Genomic DNA, 23,357 nt, shown 5'->3' with positions numbered 1-23,357 from the left:
CGGGGTGGGCGCGGCTGCATCCCGCGCCCCTCGGGCCCTCTCTCCGACAAAGGGATTTTCCCACTGAGCGGCACCTTTGAAAATTCTCCCGTCCCTCCCGGCCGCATTCTCCTCACGTCCTGGCACCCAGGAATTTTAAAATCATTTCTGCAAGCAACTCTTTCTGTGGACGGGATGGCCCCCTTTACGCCCCACCCCTAACATTTCCAACACAGTGAAATGGGTTAGAAGGAGCTGTAAAAACTTCAAAGAAGAGTCAGTGCCGTAAAAGGCCAATGGAGCGGTGTAGACAGACGGTCCCTTGCAGAGGGAGCGCTGGACCCTTCCAGGAGCTCCGCGTGAGATGGTGGCGTGGAAACGCTGGTGAGTGTGGAGTATGACCCGTCTGAGGCCTGAGTAGCGCTGCTGGTCCCGTTTCTCTTTCCTCTGCCATCCCAATCAGAGCCTTGTTCTGGGAGCCAGCAGAGGGGCGGCCTGCAGGTAGGTGGGTGTTGAGGCTGCAGAGAGCTGCTTCTGAACAGCTCACAGGAAGTGGATGATAGAAAGGCAGGAGGAAATACTCTGACAAGTGTCCACGGAAATTAAGGCTGTTGAGGTAGAAATAATTCGATTTATCGGAAGCTAAATGTGAGGATCCACCCAAGAAGACTTACCAGCAAAGTCGGGCATGTTTCAAAATGTGTTACACGTTGGAAGGGTTTTAGAAGAAAGTTTAGGAAAAGGGAGGAGGACCCCTCATGTCGGAGTTGAGTTTTTTTTCATTGGAGGGTGCGGTACACACGTTACAGTCACTGGCTTCGGGTGACAACATACAGTCTAAAATGTTTTGTGCACAAGAATATCAAAGTTTATATGATTCAGAAACAAGTCAAGTGTTCTTTTCAATGTCAGTTTTTACATATTAATCAGTACATCAACAGTTCGAGGAACTGACAAAAAGATTTCAAGAACTCACAGATTTTTTACTCAGGGACAGGATCTAAGCCATGAATCATAAGACCTTTCTCAGATGGCTTAGTTTGGAAGCCCTGTCAAATGTGGCATGTAGGTTATCACCAGCAACATCTGAAGCAGGCAGGACCTGCAAGCACGAGGGCACCTTGGGGCAGGGCTTGGCTCTCTTCTCTGTGGGTCCACAGATACAAGCCTCAACTTCCACGTGTACCTCTCCACCCCAGCCTGGCCGCTGAACACGCATCCAAGAGATGGCTCATAGGGCTTCAAACTCAATGACCAGGACTTCAGTCTTCATCTTCCCCTTAAATCTGAACTCCATCTTCCCCATCTTATTAAATGTACCGCCAGCCACCCGTGCACCCAAGTTGGAATCCTGGAGTCCATCTTCAACACTCCATCTCTCACAGCTGCCATAACCAAGTGTCAAATTCTCTTACTTCTCTCTCCTAAATATAGCAAATCTGACACCCCTCCACCTGCACTCCCAATACTCAATTCAACTCACCATCCTGTCTCCTAACCACATATAGGAAATACGTGCGACAGGGTCCCCATCCATTCTCCTCTACAGCTGCCAGGATGAGCTTTTCAAAGCTCCAGTCGGATCGTCTTTTCTACTTAAAGTGTACATTGTTTTTAGCATAAAATACAAATTTCTTAGCATGGCCTCTGCCTACCTCACCACCAGCTTCACTGCTTTCCTTTCAGTTCTTCAAGTTAGCTAAGCCCCTGGCCTCCTCCAGGCTTTCCCACCCAAAACACTCCCCACAGTGGCCTCTTTGCCTAGCCCACCTTTATTCACCCTCCTGGCCTCAGCTCGATGTCACTTACCTTCCCTAAGTAGACAGACTAGATTAGGTCCCTTTGTGAAATTCTCCCATACTACTAGCAACACTAATTACTAGCTGTGAGTCTTGGGGAGTTCTTTGACTCTCCTGTGTCTCAGTTTTCTCATCTTTAAAAAGGTTGTACCTCTTAGGACTGTGGTAAGGACCAAATGAGTTAACAAGTGCCAGTGCCTGGCAACTTGTGAATCTAGGTACATATCATCTGTCATTGTTGCTCTCTATTTTTCCTTCTTAAAAAATAGTCACAATTACAACTCAACAAATATTTATTCATTTATTTAGTGTTTGCCACGCCTTTATATGATCGACTTCTTGAGGGTAGGTCCATGCCCATGTGTAGCACTTTTATCCTCAACACTTAGCACAAATGCCTCACACAGAGTTGATGTTTTAATTCATAGTATTAAATAAATGTCTGAAGGCATCTGAACACTTTAAAGCTGGCCCAATTCACACTCACTTATCCATACATTCCAGGCATATATTAGAGGCTGGTGATGGGCCAGTTCTACGCTGAGTGGATGGGGAAGCAGAAATGAAATGAATACATTCCATTTCCTCAAAGACTTATGGCTTAGTGAAATAAGGCATGTACACAATTAACTATAATGCAAGGTAGAAAGAGTGATTATTGTGAAAAGTGGGGTATACCAAGGGAGGTGCAGAGAATAAGTAGGGCCTGGGAGAATGTGTCAGTTGGGACATTCAGAGCTGGAACAGGGGATTTCTGGGAGTGAGGAAATCATGAGTGTGATTTCCCTTCTCTCCTTGCCAAAATCTACTCATCCCATAGGCTCAAATGACCCCTTTTTAGGAAGCCTTCCAGGATCCTCCAGTTGTAATGAATCCTTCCCTCCCTTGTTGCTGTCTTCCTCTGGCTTCCAGTTAGTTCATTCTGCCTTCTGTGATGGGATGGTGGATTGCGTATCTCTTTTTTCATTACATATCAATTTCCTCTGAGGATCTGGGCTGAATCTCAGCAGTTGCATAAATTGCCCTCAGTTTTGGCAATTTTTTACTTTCAGTATGATGCCATTCTACTTTCAATGAATTTAAAATAGAAGCCAGATGGAGAACTTGTTGGGAAATAGGATGTGGAGCCACCGGACACTGGTGTAGGGCCAAGTCAAATATGAAAACTTGGGTCAGAGGAAGTAGTTCGGATTTTTTTCAGTAGGCATTAGGGGGTTTCTGGAGGGGAGGAATATAAAGGATGTTGTGCTTTAAGATGATTAATCTGCCAGCCATGTGTACAATGGACTGTAATGCAGAGAGTGGAGATGGAGAGGCTGGGTAGGAGGCTGTCAAAGTTTTGCAAAGGAGAAGTAACAAGGGCCCAAACTGGTGCTGTGGTCTGGAGGATAGAAATGAGTAGCACAGAAGGGTGTGGTAGCTAAGGGAGCCATTTTTCCTACTGTAAAAATCAAATCAGACAATCTGACATGTGTCACCATTCTTTGGGGGTAATGAGAAGGTAAGACCCTGAGTTCAACTCCTGGGTTTGTCACTTACTTGATATGTGACTACGGCTGTGTCCCTGGAAATCTGTAAGCCTCAATTTCCCTATTCTCCAAATAGGGATAATGCTTCCTACCTCTTGAGTTGTTCTAAGGATTAAATGTGATAATATATGTAACAGTACCTGCCACATTGGTGGCATTTAGCATTTGATAGCTGTTATTACCAACCACAGGACTTTAACATGTCAAATGAGAGTGTAGATAACACTGTTTTTTTAAAACATAGACTTATCACTTGAGGCCAGAAGTTCAAGACAAGCGTGGGCAACATAGAAAGACTCCATCTCTACAAAAAGTTTTATTTAAAAAATAGCCAGGTGTGGTGGTGTGTGCCTGTAGTCCTAGCTAATCTGGAGGATAAGGCAGGAAGATTGCTTGAGCCTAGGAGTTTGAGGCCACAGTGAGCTATGATTGTACCACTGTACTCCAGCTTGAGTGACAGAGCCAGACTCTCTGCACACGCGTGCGTATGTGCGCGCACATACACACACACATTCCCCCCAGAGAGTTCCCATATACCCCATTCCTGCATCCATTCTACACATGACTGGCAGATTAATCATCTTAAAGCACAAGACCTCTATTATTGTTGTCTTACATTAGCATGGTATATTTCTTACAAGAAATGAGATATCGATACATTAATTAAAGTCCATAGTTTATTCAGATTTCCTTAGTTCCCCCTAATATCCTTTGTTCCAGGAGCCCATCTAGAATACCATAGTATGGTTCTTTCATCAGCATGTCTTCTTAGCTCCTCCTGGCTGTTTCTCATGCTTTGTTTTTGATGAAATCACTTTTTTATAATTAGAACATACACTTAGGGATTAAATCACGCATCCTCCTCCCATGTCCACCCTGCCTCTCCCCTTGTCCCAGTATCATTTGTTAGAAGGAAGCCAAGGTGGAGGCCAGGTGCGGTAACTCACGCCTGTAATTCCAAAACTTTGAGAGGCCGAGGCCAGTGGATGACTTGAGGCCACGAGTTCGAGACCAGCCTGGCCAACACGACCAGCCTGGCTGACCATGTCTCTACTAAAAATACAAAAGCTAGCCGGGCGTTAGCCAGGCATGGTGGCACGTGCCTGTAATCCCAGCTACTCAGGAGGCTGAGGCAAGAGAATCGCTTGAAACCAGGAGGTGGAGATGGCAGTGAGCCAAGATTGCACCATTATACTCCAGCCTGGGCAACAGAGCAAGACTCTGTCTTAACCAAACAAACAAAAAAGAAGCCAAGGTAGGTTGTGAACCTCATAGCCAGTCTCTTAGAACTCTGTTTTACTTATTAGAGACCCTTGACATTTGAATATGAGAGCTTTTGCAACCAAAACAGTCTAAGTCAAAATAGTGAAGTTCAGTAGACTGCCTAATCTCTTTATATATTCATTCATTCATTCAATAAATATTTGCGAATAAACTATTGTGTATTTGTACTATGATCTCTGCTGGGGATGCAACAGTGAGCTAAACAGGTCAGGGGTCCTTGCTTCCACAGAGCTACATTCCAGCCAAAGAGGCAGACAAAACTTAAGCCAACAGACATAAAATGATTATGTCCTGTAATAAGTGCTGCAAAGGAAAACAGTGAAGATAGTAAATAACAGGGGGAAGGACCCCACATGTGAACTAGAAAAGCTAGGAGAGTATGATATTGAATACTGAGTGTCAACTTGATTGGATTGAGGGATACAAAGTATTAATCTTGGGTGTGTCTGTGTGGGTGTTGCCGAAAGAGATTAACATTTGAGTCAGTGGACCGAGGAAGGCAGATCCACCCGTAATCCATTGGCCACAGTATAATCAGCTGCCAGCAAATATAAAGCAGGCAGAAAAATGTGAAAGGGAGAGATGGGCCTAGCCTCTCAGCCTACATCTTTCTCCCATGCTGGATACTCCCTGCCCTCGAAAGTCAAATTCCAAGTTCTTCAGATTTGGGACTTGGACTGGCTCTCCTTTTTCCTCAGCTTGCAGACAGTCTATTGTGGGACCCTGTGATCATGTAAGTTAATACTTAATGAACTTATATATATACATACACACACATATATGAGTTTATATATCATTATATATATTTTATATGTTTTATATATATTTATATAATATATATTATATATCATTATATATATAATGATATATATCCAGCTTGGATGACAGAGCCAGACTCTATTTCTACAGGCACACACACACACACCCCCCCAGAGAGTTCCCATATACCCCATTCCTGCATCCATTCTACACATGACTGGCAGATTAAGCATCTAAAAGCACAAGACCCTTATTATTATCCTCTTACACATATATATATTCTGTCCCTCTAGTAGAACCCTGACTAATACAGAGAGGGAATGAGGAAGCTAGAGAGAGAGAGCATTCCAGGCATAGAAAGCAGCATGTGCAAAGGCCCTGAGGCAAGAAAGAACTAGCAGGGTATAGGAGCAGATGAAAGCTTGAGCAGAGTTGAAGAAGTTGGAGGAGTGGGCATGGGCCAAGTCAAGCTGGGTCTTAAAGACCAAGGTAAAGAGTTTGGATGTTATTAAAAGTGCAATGGGAAGACAGTAAAGGGTAGCGACCAGAGAAGGGATGAAATTTGGAAAAACACGAGGCAATGTGTGGACAGTGGTTGAAAGGAGCAGTAGTGATAATGGAGAGGCTGGTTTGGGGACCACTGCAATGACCCTACTCAAGCAAGATTTGTGTGAATCTGCAGCCTAAGGTCAGGGTTAGAGAAACACATTTTGAATTTATTCACAGAAAAATGGTTTTCCAATCATAAGGATGGATAAAATAAACCATGGAGTAGCTGGTGACACATTACCACAAACTTGGTGGCACACATTTCTTCTCTTACAGTTCTGGACCTCTGAAGTCCAAAATCAGTTTCAAGATATCTGCAAGGCCAACCTCCCTCTGGAGGCTCTACAGGAAAATCCATTCCCTTACCTTTCCCAGCTTCTGGAGCTACATTCCTTGCATTCCCTGGCCCATGACCCCTTCCTCCATCTCTAAGCAGCATAACATCTTGCCTCAGTTGTCACATTGCCTTCTTCTTCTGTAGTCAAATCTCCCACTGCCTCTCTTTATAAGGACACTTGTAATTACATATAGGGTCAATATGGATAATCCAGTATAAATTTCCTATCTTCAAGGTCCTTAAAGCAATCATACCTGCAAAGTCCCTTTTACCACATAAGGTGACATTCACAGATTCAGGGATTAGGCCATGACATCTTCGGGGCATTATTCAGCCTACCACAGAGGGAAAAAAGAGAAAAGAGAACCCAGTGTCAAGTTCTGAGGCATGCTCACATTTAGGTCAGACAGAGGAGAAGGAACTAGCAAAAGAGATTGAGAAGGAATAGTCATTGAGGAAGAAGGAAGCCTGGCAGAGAGTCATGTTGCAGAGCCAAGGGACTAGAGACTCTGAGTGTTCAGAAGGAAGGAGCTGTTTCTTGTTGCTGAGAGGTTGAGTAAGATAAACATGGAGAAGAAGCCACTGGAAATGGCATCATGGTTGGTGATCTCTACCACAGCAGATTGGGGCGTGGGGGCTGGGCACGCTGGATTGAAAGTCATCAGAATGCGCTGAGGAATTCATGGGGTGAGGTGGTACAGGGACCAAGTGTGAATACCTCCATGTTCTGCTATCAAAGAAAGAGAGAAACTGGTTGGGAGGGGGTTATAGAGTTAAAGAAGACAGCTCATTGTTTTCTGTTTTTAGTGGCGGACATTGCTGATGATTTCATAGAAAGATGCAGGAGGAGGAAAAATGGACACCCAAGGTAAGAAGCAAGAAGCAGTGAGGCCCAAAGTCAAATGAAGAGACTGCCCTGCTAGGAGCAGGGACACTTGTATTTTAACAGGAGGGAAAGGTGTGGGTAAGTGAAGGCGTGAAGGCCAAGTTGATTTTCTCAAGAGTGAGGCTGAGAACAAGGAGTGTAGTTATGTTTGAGGAAACAATGTTTGAGAAGTCATATTATTTGTGGAGATACATTATTTTGTTTCTTTTCCTCTAACAAGTATCATTGGCATAGTCATAGCTCCTAAATATCTAAAAATTAATTCCCCTTTAACCACCTCCCCTAGTTCAGTGATAGAAAATTTTAAGTGAAAATAACCATGCAAATAGCCACGTTATAGGAAACTTTATTAAAACGAGAAATGATGCAATCAAACTACTTTGTGGTTTTGTTTTCATTAAAAAAATAAACTGAAAAGAAAAAAAACACAACAACTTGTCTTACTAAGGTGGGTAATAAATAAGGCATTTACCATAATTATTATGAAATTGCAGCCTACACATGTATGAAAACTGTAGAACATGTACTATGAAATCACATTGTCCACGGTTAGCAGACTGAAATTCAAAAGCTTTTGTGTATGGTGTTTAATATGACATTCAAGCAAACTATGAACAGAACTATTAGCATTTGTATCCTTTTATGTTAAGACTATAGCTTCTATCCAATTACCCATTTCCCCTCATCAAGATGAAGATGAGACAGTATGAAAGGCCCCTCCACCAGAATATTTCTTAGCTCCTTGTCATTCACTTTGACATTCAAATGACCCACTGCTAAGGCAGGCATACCAGTATCACTCATCTAGCATTGGCATTGCCATCTCAGGGCATCTCACCCAGAGCTAAAAGCAATTTCTCAGTCTTGTAATAAACAATGTTGCTTTTATCAATCTTACACCTAATGTCTAAGTATAGGACTGTGTAGATTGCTCATAATGGGTTGAGTTTTGTTGTTCAATAATTTTTTTTGCATTCAAACCTTGGAAATTATTTATTAATTTTCAAAGCTGGTTTAATGGTTTAAGAGAATCTGCCACCAAGATTGTCTTTTTCTCACCTTTCCTTTTCCTTTTTTTCTCCTTCCATAAAGGGGTATATCTTTAAAAAGCACAGCATGTAGGATCTTCAGAGGTCCCTTCTCCTATCCAGTCACCTACATTGATAAATTCCTCCTGGTGTTTCTCATACAATGAGAATGTTATTATTTCATAGAAGATGGAGACTTGTAAAGATTTCCTCTAACTGATTGAAAAAATCAAACTCCAAATTCGAGCCCGGACTTGCCTCCTGCAAAGCTTCCCTCCCTTATAGAGAACTTGCTCTAAACTCTCAGGGAGTCCCTGCTTCATAAAGGGAGAGCCTAACATGTTGTTTTACAACTTTCAGCCCTCCCACAGTCTGAAGTAGAAATACAATTTCTCTACTTGATTTTTGAAAGTACAAACATTGCCATAAAAACATATTGTAAAAACATGTAGATATTCAAGTATTTCTACAGGTTTGAATAAAAACAGCAGCAATTAAAAAAAAAAAAAGCTTATAACTTTGCTTTTTATAACAAGCAGTGCACAGGCTATTTATATCAAAGAGGAAAAGGCCAGGAGAGCTGGTTAAAGCCTCCAAAAAATTTATTTGGTCTAATTCTCAGCAGACACTGACTTAGACATTTCCAAGAACTCCTAAGAAAGATATTTTCCATAGAACAACAAAGGGATGCATGTTATGCAACAATGTTGAAAAAGTTAAATGTCTGAGGCACTCTAACTTTCTAACTTTTTCTAGAAGCTGTTCATCTAGAAACTGGTGGTTAGCTAAGAAAGCACTGTTTAATCTAGGAATTATAAAAGATGGAATATAAAGATACCTTTCTGAGGGTCTCCCATTCAGTGAATCCATCCAGAGAACAGACTAAGAGTTGACATTCTCAGCCATGCCCATTCTCCTTTTTCTGTGTTTTATACCTGAGGATTATTCACAGCCCGTTTAAAAATAAATAAATAAAAGCAAATTGCTTTGGATGATGTTTCAGAGGATCAGAAGGCTGATCCAGGATACAGTGTCAACCTTCCTTGGTGAGTGATGCCTTGGTCCAGTTTCCCTGTTGGCTGCCATCTGGCCAGCTGTGGGACATCACCCTTTCCTGTTGAGGGAGACCAGATGGTTCACAGAGCATCTGTGGGGAGAGCACAGGACTGGACTTGCTGATAATCTGTCTGCTTAATTGCAGAGCGGAGTCTAAGGGAGAGAATCACCGTGGCGATTAGAAGGAGGAGTCCAACGATGAAAAGGATGACCAAGGCTGCCTTAGCTCCCATTGGACCCAGATTCTTGCCAAAGAAATAGAGCTGCTCCTTGCCAGGTCGTTCTGTGAAAAAGATAAAGTTGTCAGGCCCCTGCCGTTCTTGAGGAGTGAAATGTTGACTCATTTACATGGGGAGAGGGTATCATTACCGTTAGATGGCACCGTGGCTGGGTGAGATGCCCCTCCAGGAGATGTGGTGGAGTAAGGAATCCTGTTGTCTGCACAAAGAGAACAAGTTGATTGTTTTATTAACAACAGAAGGGGGTTCTTTTCATGACATGAGTCATTTCATTTCACCGGTGAGGACTTATTCCGTCAGCATCTGCCAATCATTTATGGATTCTTACTGTGCTACTTCATTCCCATGTACATGCTTTCCTGCCCCGTCTGTCTTTCCCACTTCTGCTCACCCACTGAGTCTATCTGGAGCATCATGGCCTCTGTGAAACTTTGGCTCATATCCTCCAACTGTTACCCATTCCCTCCTACTGCTGCCAGTAAGCCCTGTACTCTGCATTCTGCTACGGCACATAGCATACTTGATTATAGTTACATATTTACATATATGTCTCTCTTACTTGACTCTGAGCTTGTTGAGGGTTATATCTGGGTTTTTATCGTGCCTCCTGTTTTCAGGGTCTACAGGAAGCTTGGTGCCATCATCTGGCATCATTGACAGATAACAGTACCTATGTTACGAAGGACCGTGTAGGTTGTCTCCATGCCAGCATGGATGTGGTCAGACACATGACAGTGTAGCAGCCATGTCCCTGGGTGATCTGCAAACAGTTCAATGGTTTGGAATGTCCCAGGAAAGAGATCATACACATCTTCTCGGTAAGATTTATCTATCTGCAAAAACGTTTTAAAAAACAACAGCTAGTAGCCTTCTTTGCTCAGAACAGCAAGAAGAGAAAGAAGAGCAAAAACAAATAAAACCCACAGTAAGCAAAAGGAAGGACTAAGAAAGAGCAGGAATCAAGAATAGAAGTACAATAAAGTCAAAGAAATCTAAAACTGATTCTTTGAACAGATCGATAAAATCAATAAACTCTGTAGTAGCCAGCTTCCATGATGGCCCACAATGATCCCCACCTCCTGGTATTCATAACCTTTGTAGTTCCTACCTACATTGTATAAGGGTTGGTATGTGCAATCAATAGCATGTGGAAGAAGTGCTGGCATTCCAATTCCAAGATTAGGTTATCATTACTTCTGTCTTACATATTCTCTCGCCCTCTTCTCTTGGATAACTCACTGGAGGAAGCCAGTTTTCATGTCTTATCCACATGATCAGGAGTTGAAGCCTCTAGTCAACAACCATATCAGTAAGTTTGGAAGTAGATCCTCCAGCTCCAGTCAAACCTTTGAAAACTGCAGCTCCAGTCAACATCTTGATTGCCTCCTCATGAAAGATTCTGAATCAACCAACTAGCTAAACTGCTCCCAGATTCCTGATGCAAGAATTACTCTAAGTTTAGAGTAATTTGTTATGCAGCAATAGATAACTAATACAAATCTCTGGACAGACTAACCAAGGGAAAAGGGGAAAAGATACATTAGAAATACCAAGAATGAAAGTGAGGACATCATTAATATCTTACACACATTAAAAAGGAAATACTGGACAAACACCTCTTATCCATAAATTCTACAACTTAGAGGGTATGAACAAATTCCTTAAAAGACACAAACTCCTGAAGATTACTCAAGAATAAATTGATAACCTGAATAGCACTATATTTATTAAAGAAACAATTGCTTCAAAATATTCCAACAAATTAAACTCCAGATGGCTTTACTGGCAAATTCTACCAAACATTTAAAGGATAAATAATACCAATTGTAAAAAAACTGTTCTAGAAAATAGAAGAGGAAAGAACATTTCCAACTCATTTTATGAGGCCAGCATTACTGTGATACCAAAACTAAACAAATGCTTTGCAAGGGAAAAAAGCTACAATCAATACTCCTCATGAACATAGATACCATCATTCATAACAAAATACTAGCAAATCAATTCCACAAAAAAGAATAATACATTATGACCAAGGTTTATCCTGGGAATGAAAAAGTGTTTTAAAACTCCAAAATCAATAAATCTAATTCAGCAATGGATTAAAGAAAAAGCATCTGATCATCTCAATAATGCAGAAAAACCATTTGATAGAATTTAACTTTTGTTGATGATCAAAACTCTGAGCAAATTTAGAAGGAAACTTCCTCAATCTGCTAATGGGATCCACAAAAAAGCTGCAGCTAACTTTGTATTCAAAGGTGAATGACTAAATGCTCCCCTTGTAAGATTAAGAACAAAGTGAGCATGTCCACTTTCATCACTCATATTCAAAATTGCACTACAGGCCCTAGCCAGTGCAATAAGACAAAAGAAATGAGAGACATACAGATTGAAAATAAATGAAGCCATGTCTATTCACAGACAACATGATTGTCAGCTTGGAAAATCCCCCTAAAATCTACCAGAAAACTATTGGAACTAAAGTGAGTTTAGCAAAGATGCAGGATACAAGGTCAATATGCAAAAATCAATTATATTTCTAAATATTGGCAATAAACAACTATAAATTGAAATAAAAACACTATCATTTACACTATTACCAAAGCCTTTTATATACTTAGTTATAAATAAATATAAGAAAATATATGCAAGATCTCTATACTTAAAACTACAAAATGCTGATGAAACAAAGAAGAGGTAAATGATAGATATACCATGTTCATGGATTGGAAGCCTCAATGTTGTTATGTCAGTTCTGTCTAACCCATTGTATAGATTTAGTGCAATACCAATCAAAATCCCAACAGGATTTTAAAAATCAAAATCAACAAGTTATTTCTAAAATTTATCTGGGAAGGCAAACATCTAGAATAGCTAAAACAATCACCATCTGATTTTGAGACTTACTGTAACACTAAAGTAGTCAAAACATTGTGACATTCAAGAAAGGGCAGACTATAAACCAGTGTAATGGAAGAGACAGCCCAGACATAGACCCACATATATGTGTTCAATATGATTTTGACAAAAGTGAACAGTCAATTCTGTGGGAAAAAAAATGTTTTCAATGAGTGGTGATGGAACATTTGGACATACATATGAAAAAAAATGAACCCTATTTCATATCTTGAACCATATAAGAAAATTAAAATGTATCAGAGCCCTAAATATAAAATCTAAAACTATAACACTTCTAAAAGAAAACAAAGACCTTTTTTGTGACCTTCATTCAGTAAGGCCAAAATTTTTTATACATGACACCAAAAGTATGATCTATAAAGAAAAAAAAGAAAAATTGTACTTCATTGTACTTCATCAAAAATTAAGAACTTCTATTTGAAAACTGTGAAGAGAACGAAAAGATAAACCACAAACTGGAAGCAAATATTTGTGAGTCACATCACTGAAAAAGGATTTGTATCCAGAATATGTAAAGCCCTCAAACTCTACAATAAGGAAACAAATAACCCAATTTTTTTAAATGGCCTTGCAATTTGGACACTTCACCAAAGATTTACAGATGACAGATGGTAAGCAAACTGAAAATGCTCAATATCATTAGCCACTGGGAAAATGCAAATGAAAAGCAATGAGATACCACTATATCCCCTCCCCAACGAGGGAATGCCTAAGGGAAAAAAAGGAAACAAAAACTAAAAATACCAACTGCATATGTGGATATGCAACATATGGAGCTCTCATATATTTCTTTGGAAATGCAAAATGATACTGTCTCTTTGGGAAACAGTTTGGCAGTTTCTTATTGAAATCAAACATACACATCGCATGGCTTAGCAATCCTACTTCTAGGTATTTTCTCAAGGAAAATGAAAACATATGTTCACACAGAAACATGTGCACAAATATTTGTAATGACTTGATTTGTAATAACCTTGGAAATAACTCAAATGTTCCGCAACAGGAGAATGGATGAACAGACTGCATTATATCCATACAATGGAATACTACTCAACAATCACAAGAAATAAACCACTGATACACATAACAAGATGGATGCAATTTGAATGCCTATGCTAAATCAAACAAGCCAGATTCAAGATGCTGCAAACTATGATTTCCACATAACCTTTCAAAAAAGGCAAATCTATAGAGACGGTGGTTGCCAGGTGTTAAGTATGGGGAAGTAGTCGACACTAGAGGTTACAATGGGGAAATTTGCCAGAGAAATAAAAGTATTCTGTATTTGATTGCTGTTGGTTGCACTACTGTATGTGCTTATCAAAAGAGAACTACACACTAAATTGGGTGAATTGTATTCAATGTAAATTATATCTCATTTTAAAAGTATATATGTAAACTTTTATCATTTTATATATGTTATTGAATTTTATAAATTTTTAATATAATTTTTTAAATGTAACTTTTAAAAAGCCAAATTCTGAAATGCAGCATAGCCATTTAATATGTGAAACTCTAATGATAGCAGGCTAATACTTGGTGTCCTAAACAATGTTGAAATATACAGAGGAGAAAGGATATTAAATGTTTTATTAAAGTTACCATTTATTCCTGTCTAACTAGGAAAGACCAATTCCAGTTTTCTCCACACATTGGATGTGATTGTTCTTTTCTATTCCACCTCCTTGTAGACAGCACTGAGAACTTCAGATGACAGACTATTTGGACCTTATCCATGGAGATTCTGATTCAGCAGGTCTGGGGCAAGGCCTGGCAATAGGGTTTTTACATGGTTCCCCAGATGGTTCTGCTATACAGGGAGCGCCACTCAAATGGTATAGCTTGATGCTAGAGGGTAGAAGGTCACACATCGTCCAGCCCAGCTCACTAGGGCAAAAGTCAAGATAAAGTTTGAGAGCTCAGGCCAGAGCTCAAAACAGCTCCTTTACTAGATAGAGCTATTCTGTTAGCTAATCACACAGAAAAACAAAAGGGTAGGGAGAAGGAAAGGGAAAGAAAAAAAGAAAGGTGAGGAAAAGAGACAAATGCTGTCAGTGTCAGTACTTTCATATACAATATTAACAGTATATTCCAGGGTGGTCAGAGTTATCCCCGTATCACTAATGAAAAAACTCTCACCTGAGGCTTGGAGAGATTTTTATAAGCACAATAATATACATACACATATTAAGAAATATCCAGGCCACGCGGGGTGGCTCACACTTGTAATCCCAGCACTTTGGGAGGCCAAGGCGGGCAGATCACGAGGTCAGGAGATCGAGACCATCCTGGGCTAACACAGTGAAACCCCGTCTCTACTAAAAAAATACCAAAAAAATTAGCTGGCGTGGTGGCAGGCACCTGTAGGCCCAGCTACTCAGGAGGCTGAGGCAGGAGAATGGCATGAACCCAGGAGGCGGTGCAGTGAGCGGAGATCGCGCCACTGCATTCCAGCCTGGGCGACAGAGCGAGACTCCGTCTCAAAAAAAAAAAGGAAATATACACCAGGGAAAGGGTACAATCACATTATTCTGTTCCATTTTCACCTCCTCTCACAAGCATTATTGCCAAGTAACTCTTATTTTCCACTGGAAATACATTGAATTTGTTAGTTCAAAAAAGTCTTTCCCAAAGCACTTTCCTTATACTTACTTTGAAGAGAAAGCTCTCAGCATGATAATGGATGGTATGTATGTCCACTTCACTTCCTAACCCTAACAAATACCAGTTTGTCATTGTATCTTCGTTCATTATGAGGCCATGGAGATTCCCAAAAATCTTTCCATTAATAGCTTTAAAAGGGTGATAAGAAAATAACCTTTGGTTAATTAAAATATAAGCTGATTTTTTAAATGTTTCCAGAAGATCTTTAGGTCACTGATATTTTCATCTGTCTAGTAAACATGTAACAATCTCACTCACCCCTAGCAGTGTCCCACCATTCTAGACCCAAAATTCAGATTACTGAGAAATCCTTCTACAAAGAGAGTGAGAACAAAGAAATAGCAGTTTTAAAGCCATATCTTGGTGGCAGTGTTTTGTTTTTTCAGCATAATCTCTTTATGAAGGAAATTACAGGCTCATTGGAGAGGTAGCCAGATTTATACCACTCTACAGAGAATAAACTGAGGCATAAACAAGTTTATATAAATCAAAATTGAGTGACTTAGAAGCTATTTTCTTAATACTTCACTTGTTGAGAATCGTTTAAGCCTGGTTGAATCTCCGAAAATAAAAGAGAACTCCACACAGGCTGAGCTCGTGACCAAACAATGACCAAAGCAAACTGAGTTTACATGATGGTGACTTCCACTCCTCCGCTGTCTACTGACTTTTGATTCTGTGCATTGTGGCACAACCAAATGACCTGCATTCATTAAAAATGGAGACCATACTAAAAAATCTTTAGGAGAAGAAAGCAAAACTGGTAGGGGAAAAAGTAGCTGAATGGGAATCAGGCTACTATATTCTAATCTATATTAATACTAGCTTTGTGACCTTGGGCAAGGCCTATCTTTTTGTGCACTTTGGTCAAAAATAGCTGTTGGTGAGAAACTGGATGTGTCAATTCAAACACATTATTCCCACCAACAAACTACCTTACATAATACAGAATTAAGTAACACAGATACATTAAAACAGAAATTTGATGATAGTGTTTCATATCCCAGAGACAAACCTGGCCCTTAAATTTAATCAAATGGAAGTTATGGTATATTCTTATAAAAATATGACAATAAGCCATTATTTGTTTTTAAAGGATTACTTCACAGTCTTAGAGCTTAGAGATTCCAGCATTCAAAAATACATGTCCCTACAAGTTGGTTCAAAGCCTCAATGACTTCATTGCCAGCCAATCAGTGGCTAGGCTGGTTCAGTCTGAACGAAAGCATTAGAGGACTTTCTTCAGTCCAGGTGCCCCTGGGAAGGGGGAAAGGCTCAGAGAAGGATGCTGGGAGCCTCCTACATTTACAGAAATCCTATAAGCTTATCTCAACATAGGCTTCTTCTCTTTAAACTTTGGATATACCATGCATTCTGTTGCTTTCCTCAAAATCATCAGTGTGCTTAAAATCTCGTGGATCTTTGTTGAGATACTTCTTAATATTGTCATCCAGATACCAGGATTCATTCTCATTAAATACCAAAAACAAGAGAGCAAATTCATAATCAATGTCACTTCTTCTTCCCTTTTCATTCAATACTCCTTTTCGGCATGTAATCAGAGGACCCATCAAACCACTATACGTATCCTGGAAGAAAAATAAACCGAGTTAAAAGAGCGATTAAGTAATTTAATAATATTTCATTCCACCTGCCACCATTCTAGTATAGGGTCATAATACCTCACCCTGGACTAGAAATTGATTCCTCTCTCAGCTGTGATTCACCCCACCTCCAGACCATCCTGTTGAACACCATCACAGTAATCTTTATACTCTCGTATCTAGAAGTCTTCAGTGATTTTCCATGGCCTGCAGAATTAAATATAAATCCTTGCAGGTCCGTGAGCCCTCCATGTGCTCCCCTAATGAACTTGTCTGGCTTAGGCTACCTCTTGATTTACTACTGGACCCCTTATGATAGCCAAATGGGACTCTAAACATGTCCCAAACACTCCCTCTACTTCCCTATTTTCAGCTGTGCTCATAATGCTCTTTCTTCCTAGACTCTCCTTCCCAAACCTTCTATAGTACTTTAGTTAGTCTGCCACTCCTACAGAATTCACCAGATTCAGAGCTCTATTACAGTTACAAGTGTGGACATGTATTATTTCCCCCACAAAGTTGTAAGTTTCTTCAAGACAGGAGTATCAGCCGGGCGCGGTGGTTCAAGCCTGTAATCCCAGCACTTTGGGAGGCCGAGACGGGCGGATCACGAGGTCAGGAGATCCAGACCACCTTGGCTAACACGGTGAAACCCCGTCTCTACTAAAAAATACAAAAAACTAGCCGGGCGACGTGGCGGACGCTTGTAGTCCCAGCTACTCGGGAGGCTGAGGCAGGAGAATGACGTGAACCCGGGAGGCGGAGCTTGCAGTGAGCTGAGATCCGACCACTGCACTCCAGCCTGGGCTACAGAGCGAGACTCTGTCTCAAAAAAAAAAAAAAAAAAAGAGAGAGAGGAGTATCTGCATCTCTCATAGTATTGGGTGGGGTCATTTGCACATCACAAGTGCTCAATAAATATTTGTTGTGATGCATAAAATAATAAATAAATATGGATTTTCCCATAATTCTCATATATAAGTTTATTTATTCAAGTGCCTTGTATATCTGTCTCTGAACTCTAGAACCGTCCAGTACAACTCAAGCACATTAACACAAGCCATCTAATACCTAAGAGGGAGGTTAAGATAATCCCTCCTTTTTTTTCTTTAATAGGCAAAGCTCACATTTTACATCAGGTAATGGCTTTAGATTGGACTTTGGTTTATGGCATGTAATTAAAGACTGTGATTGTTTTACACATACATATCTGGCTCAAATTCAATATTGAATCTTTGCCTTTTATTTCAAAGTTAGATCATTAATCATTGAAATAGTTTTGTAGTTTCAGTTACTATGTTTAAAGTGAACTTTCTTTTCCTAAGCCCTAGTAGCCCTGGTAATGCATTTAAAATGAACAGATTTCACACATCCAAAACCATACATAAATTGTATTCTAAGTTATATTTATTTTATTGTTATGTATTTACATATCCTCTTTTGCTTCAAACCTTTTATCTTTTGAAGTTCTAAATTTGGTAACTGAAACATCGGGATTTTGTTTTTATCCCCCATACTTTAAGTCAAGGGTCAGCAAACTTTTTTTTTGTTTGTTTGGAAAAAAAAAAATCACCAGATAGTAAATATTTTTGACTTTGTGGGCCATACAGTCTGTTGCAGCTACTCAAGTCAACCACTGACAATGTAAACGTAAATCCAGCATGGCTAGATTTGGTAAATGGGCCATAGTGTGAGACCCTTTGCCTTTAATCATTACACGCTTTCACATATACCAACCCAAGCTGTGATGAACTTTCATCCAGATTATTTTAGTCAACTTTCATCCAGATTATTTTAAACCTTTTGGTTGCTCTCTCCACCTTACCTTCACAAAGTTTACTGTTGAATAGTAAACCCATGGAATACAATTGGGATCGGAAGGCCCTGGACCGGATCTTTTAGGGATATTCCATCTATAAGTTTTTACTTCTCCTGTAATAAATGAAATGAAAAAAATTTATTAGAATTACCTGTGTTTCAGATGATTTATCTGAAGAAATACAAGCAGGTTTTTATATATTTCATTAATGTTTATTGCTGGAGAGAATTACTCATTCATTACAAATGTTCTTATTAAACTCCCATCTTGATTTCTACTACTTCAAAATGAAATGGCAGATTTGTCATGTCAGGCTCCAGCCTTCCCTCTAGTTTCCCTTTTTTATTGTCAACTGGTGTGTATTCAGGAAATAAGAACATTTTATACCTTACTGTTTTTCCTCCTTAAATGTTGTATCTTCTTCCCAAGAACCATCTTTGAGCACATCTTAGTCATCAAGGACCTCTGCCTTGACCTCTTATGGGAGTCACCAGGGATATTTTTAAGCTCTTGCTGCTCAGGTCTCACCCCAGACCAGTGAAATTGGAGAGTCTGGGGTCTAGGACTCTGGTGCTAGTGTTTTTTTAAAGCTTCTCAAGTGGGCAGATGAGATTTGGTGAGAACCAGAATCAGAGAGACGTAGTTCCAAATCTCAACCCTATGACTTCCTTTTTCCTACATTTGACAAGCTACTTAACTTCACTAACCTTTAGTATCCTCATCTGTAAAGTGGGTTGGTCATCATAGTTTTCTAATTGTTGTGAGGATTAAATGAAATAAAGTAATTAAATACACAGGATAATGCTTCATTTTGAAGGCAGTTAATGTGTTAATTTTTATGTTTACTACAGTAGTCCCCCTTTATCCAGGAGGAATACATTCCAAGACCTCCAGGGGTTGCTTGAAACCACAGAGAGTGCCATACCTATATATACTATGTGTTTTCCTATACATGCATACCTATAATTAATTTATAAATTAGGCACAGTAAGAGATTGACAATAATAAAATATGACAATTATAACAGTACACTATAATAAAAGCTATGTGAATGTAGTCTCTCACTCTCAAAATATCTTTTTATAGTCTCTAATTGAAGTTATCTCAAAATTTCTTAATATTTTCAGACCAAGTTTGATTCAGGTAACTGAAACCAAGGAAAGCAAAACCGTGATAAGGGGGAGCTACTAGAAGAACAACTATGGAGACAGTAAAAAGATCAGTGGTTGTCAGGGGTTAAGGAAGAGGAAAAAACAAACACCAGAGAACAGAGAATGTTTAGGGCAGTGAAACTATTCTTTATAGCACTACAATGGTAGATACATGTTGTTGTGCGTTTGTCAAAACCCTTAGAGTGTATACACCAAGACTGAACCCTAATGTAAATTATGGGCTTTAGGGGATGTGTCAATGTAGGTTCATCAGTTACAACAAATGTACCACTCTGGTGGGGGATGTTGATAATGGGGTTCCTAATGGAGGTTCCTAATGGAGCCCTAGAAATTCCTAAACATTTGGTCATTGGATGAATGATGATCTCATACCAGAGTGACTAGATGATGGCTGAAACACATTGACATTAAGATGAGCTCTTTAAGACCCCTCTGAGGTCAGAAGAGAGTTGACGCCAGTGTTCTTCTTCAAGATGGAGCAGACCTCTGACGCAACTTACCTGGTTTTGTCATGGGCACTTGGAATTGCTTTCCACTATCCATCTCCTCCACACCCTGGGCTGAGATGGAGTAGGGCCTACTGGCTTTGTTCTTAAATATGATCAGGATGGTGTCGCCCACCTCAGCATGAATCATTGGGCCTAAAGGCAGAACACAGGACTGTGTGCATTATTATTGCTCTTTGAACATTAATGTAATTTAAATATAGGCAGTAGTGAGCCAAATAAAATAGTTTGGCTTTAGTTGTTTTTCTGAGAAAGGCATATATAAATCAACTTTGTTTTAGAGAGCAACATTGTGTGGTATTAAATATCATGTAGTCTTTAGCAATGGGTTTAAATTCTGCCTCCTTCATTTATTAGAGGGGCCTTGGGTAAGTGATGTAATCTGTCTGAGTTTCAGTTTCCTCATCTGTAACATCGGTTTAGTAATAACTTTTGTGTGGAATTATAGTAAGAATTGAATAAGATAATGTATGTAAAAGTATTTACTTCAGTGCACTGATATACCATAAGTACTCAGTAAATGCTTAACTTTTTACTACTGAGAAATCATCTCCAGGAAAAGCCATATCCACATGATATGGTGACTTTCAGTTGTAATCCCCCTGTGTATAACCTTTGATAAGTCTGAAATTATGCATTATCTGGTAAATGGATGACAATAATAATGAAGATCCAATGAAATGTGTATAAAAGGAATTTGAAAGATTAGAGTGAAATAAAATCATTTATGTATTAATTTATGATTAATACAGTGACTTCATGAATGCACGTCTAACTCTGTTTCTCAATATTTGTTTACCCAAGGAGACAAGCACTCTTCAGCTCCTCTGGTGTGTGCATTTCTGTTGGAAGCAACCAGGCTGTGTGCCCATGGAGATGAGCCTACACCTGGCTGAGAGGGCCTGTAGCAGCATGACTTGTGCACTGCTTCATGGTGAGTAGACTCCCATTTCAGAAGTGCCTGATTCCTATGGCTCTCTCTTGGGTATTCGGTGCATTCTACATTCACAGGGAGATACACTCACAGTTGGTGGTCTGGCCACACATATCAATTCCTTGCTGATTCAAGCCATGGTTTTAATTGCTTTTCTGAGAAAGGTATATGTAAATCTAAAATTTGTTGGACTGTTATTATTTTCAATTTTCTCTCAATTTCTTAAAACATAAATACATTAAAGTAAATAAATAAAATTTTCTTAAAATATTTAACATGAATCAAGAAGTTCTAAAAAGCACTCATTTTTTTCCCCTTAATGGCAAAATTAGAAAAGAAAACCCGAAGGCAAGTGGACTGGGCTGAAAAAAAGAAGAAAATGCTTTGCATGTTCTTAAACAGTACATTTGGTTATAGTTAGAAACAAGTGCCTATGTATGCATATGTTAAAATCATTATTTGTGTACTCATTACCACCTGAATTGCACATGCCTTGCTATACTGGTTGGTAAGAGCAAATGACTACTGATGAGTAAGAGCAAATGACTACTGATGAGTAAGAGCGAATGGGTACTTATTCAGAGCGTGAGAGGTCACTATCAGGGAATAGTAATGAACTGAAGTGTGCCTGCCATGCGCCCAGTTTGAGGAACCCAAGCCTTTCCCTGAGCCGCAGAAAATGAGTAAATAGGCCTCACATTCCTTTGGCTGAAGTGCTGATGGGCTTGCCTCTCATAAAGTCAACTCATTTGTGTCATTTTGCTGAGAAGAACCAAACCAAAGAGCCTTAGAGGCACACCTCAAACCCCTCAGCAGGACCAGCACCTCAGCGTCTTTAAAGCTCTGTCAACATCACAGCTCAAATGACTGAATGTTTCGATCAGGGCTGACTCACTCATTTGATGAGACAAACAAGCTTATCTGTGAACGTTAGTAGACTGTGGAAATGTGGGGTCTACTATACCTCCACATGTATTACATGGATGGAGCATTTAATTTAATAATTTATCAAGCTAGGAGTTGTGGGGCCTTATTCTAATGTTGGAAAGCCCTGTGTAAGACCATACTGTTTATATAAGTTACCTTGTGTATTAAAAAGTGGGCAGGATTTCCAAAAGTCCCTTAGATTTGCCCTCTGCTTTAAGGTCTTATCCCCAAGATGGGGTCAGAGGTGACTTCCCATGAAGAAAGGTGGAGAAGGAAAGCAGGAAGGGCTTATCTTATTGCCAGGTCCGGCAGCTCAGGTTCTGAGAAGGCCATGAATAAGGGCCTCCTAAACTGAGAGGGACCTCTCAGGAAGGAGAAAGCCAGACCTTTCTCCCTTGGCCCCATCTCACATAGGAGCTCTTCTTTTGTCATAAATATGTTCATGGTATGTTGCAATAGCACTGTGCATGGATAACCCAGGACCTTAAGAAGTTATGGAAACATTCTGCCTGCTGTTCTGACACATCAAACTATTTCAAATTAAAACTTCCTAGCTCAATATAGGCGTTGGAAAGAAGCTTTAGGGTATCATACACTAGTTAGACTGCCCCAATGTCATGGATTCCTATTTGTGTGTTATCTGGTAGTCTTATTATGACTATTTTTTGTATGAGTTGAGCACTCAGCACACTCCCCGATAATGGTAGAGCAGGAAAATATTGCACTTGGAGGAATGCAGTCAAGCTACTCTGTTTCTTCTATCCTTTCTCAGCCACAAGTCTAACAGAACACATGAGTGTGTGTGCATGCACATGCTTGGGGCTGACAGTGCACGCCTGAAATCTGTGCCATACCCAGGAGTTCTAAGTGCTCCTCTCGTGGTGGTCGGGCTTTGATCTCCACAAATTCTCCATCCGTGTATTCCCTGTAAACCACCTTCTTGTACTGAGAGCCAATCCAATTTTCAGTGCGGTTCATAAATATATCTCCATGTCTGAAAATCAGAAGCATCAGAAATTAAAGTTGTCAGAAAGCAGAAAAGCTTTGAGCGCTTCTAAGTGATTCAGGGGTACTCTGGAGAAGTGCTCCCCAAACCTGGCTGTGATCAAGTGCTCCCTGGGGAGCTGGCCTTTTGCACCAGACTTTCTGGGAGTGAGGCCAGGAATCTGCACTTTAAAGCTCCTTGAGTTCTGATATGGGCAGCCCAGCACCAGTTCATGGCCCACCCTTGGAAATCACTATTGTAATCTTCTGCTAAGCACTGAGTAGGGCCAACCTGAGAGACTCCTAAGGATCCTTTGAGGTTGCACCTCTCTTCTGGGACCATCTAACCTTACACACATGCATCTGCTTGTGTGTGTCATCAC

The 23,357-nt window shown here is 40.0% G+C and overlaps 1 protein-coding gene and 1 long non-coding RNA gene across 2 annotated transcripts in view; one reads left to right on the top strand and one right to left on the bottom strand.

The window, feature by feature from the left end:
* The window catches only part of LOC105550132, a 47,644-nt gene that overhangs the window by 763 nt on the left and 23,524 nt on the right, over positions 1 to 23,357 (top strand). The window lies entirely within an intron of this gene.
* The window catches only part of HEPHL1 (hephaestin-like 1), a 79,277-nt gene continuing 63,372 nt past the window's right edge, over positions 7,453 to 23,357 (bottom strand). Inside the window, exons 13-20 of the mRNA XM_011995021.1 lie at positions 22,845 to 22,984; positions 20,124 to 20,264; positions 18,458 to 18,564; positions 16,395 to 16,617; positions 15,017 to 15,156; positions 10,116 to 10,278; positions 9,576 to 9,644; positions 7,453 to 9,489 (exon numbers count right to left, since the gene is read on the bottom strand). Coding sequence (XP_011850411.1) covers positions 9,287 to 9,489; positions 9,576 to 9,644; positions 10,116 to 10,278; positions 15,017 to 15,156; positions 16,395 to 16,617; positions 18,458 to 18,564; positions 20,124 to 20,264; positions 22,845 to 22,984 — 1,186 coding nt within the window. The 3' untranslated portion in view covers positions 7,453 to 9,286. The remainder of the gene's footprint in view (positions 9,490 to 9,575; positions 9,645 to 10,115; positions 10,279 to 15,016; positions 15,157 to 16,394; positions 16,618 to 18,457; positions 18,565 to 20,123; positions 20,265 to 22,844; positions 22,985 to 23,357) is intronic.

The sequence above is a fragment of the Mandrillus leucophaeus genome, unplaced genomic scaffold, assembly GCF_000951045.1.
Source record: "Mandrillus leucophaeus isolate KB7577 unplaced genomic scaffold, Mleu.le_1.0 Scaffold465, whole genome shotgun sequence".
Classification (NCBI taxonomy): domain Eukaryota; kingdom Metazoa; phylum Chordata; class Mammalia; order Primates; family Cercopithecidae; genus Mandrillus; species Mandrillus leucophaeus.
The sequence above is the reverse complement of the archived record's forward strand: the minus strand, read 5'-3'. Positions and strand labels throughout refer to the sequence as shown.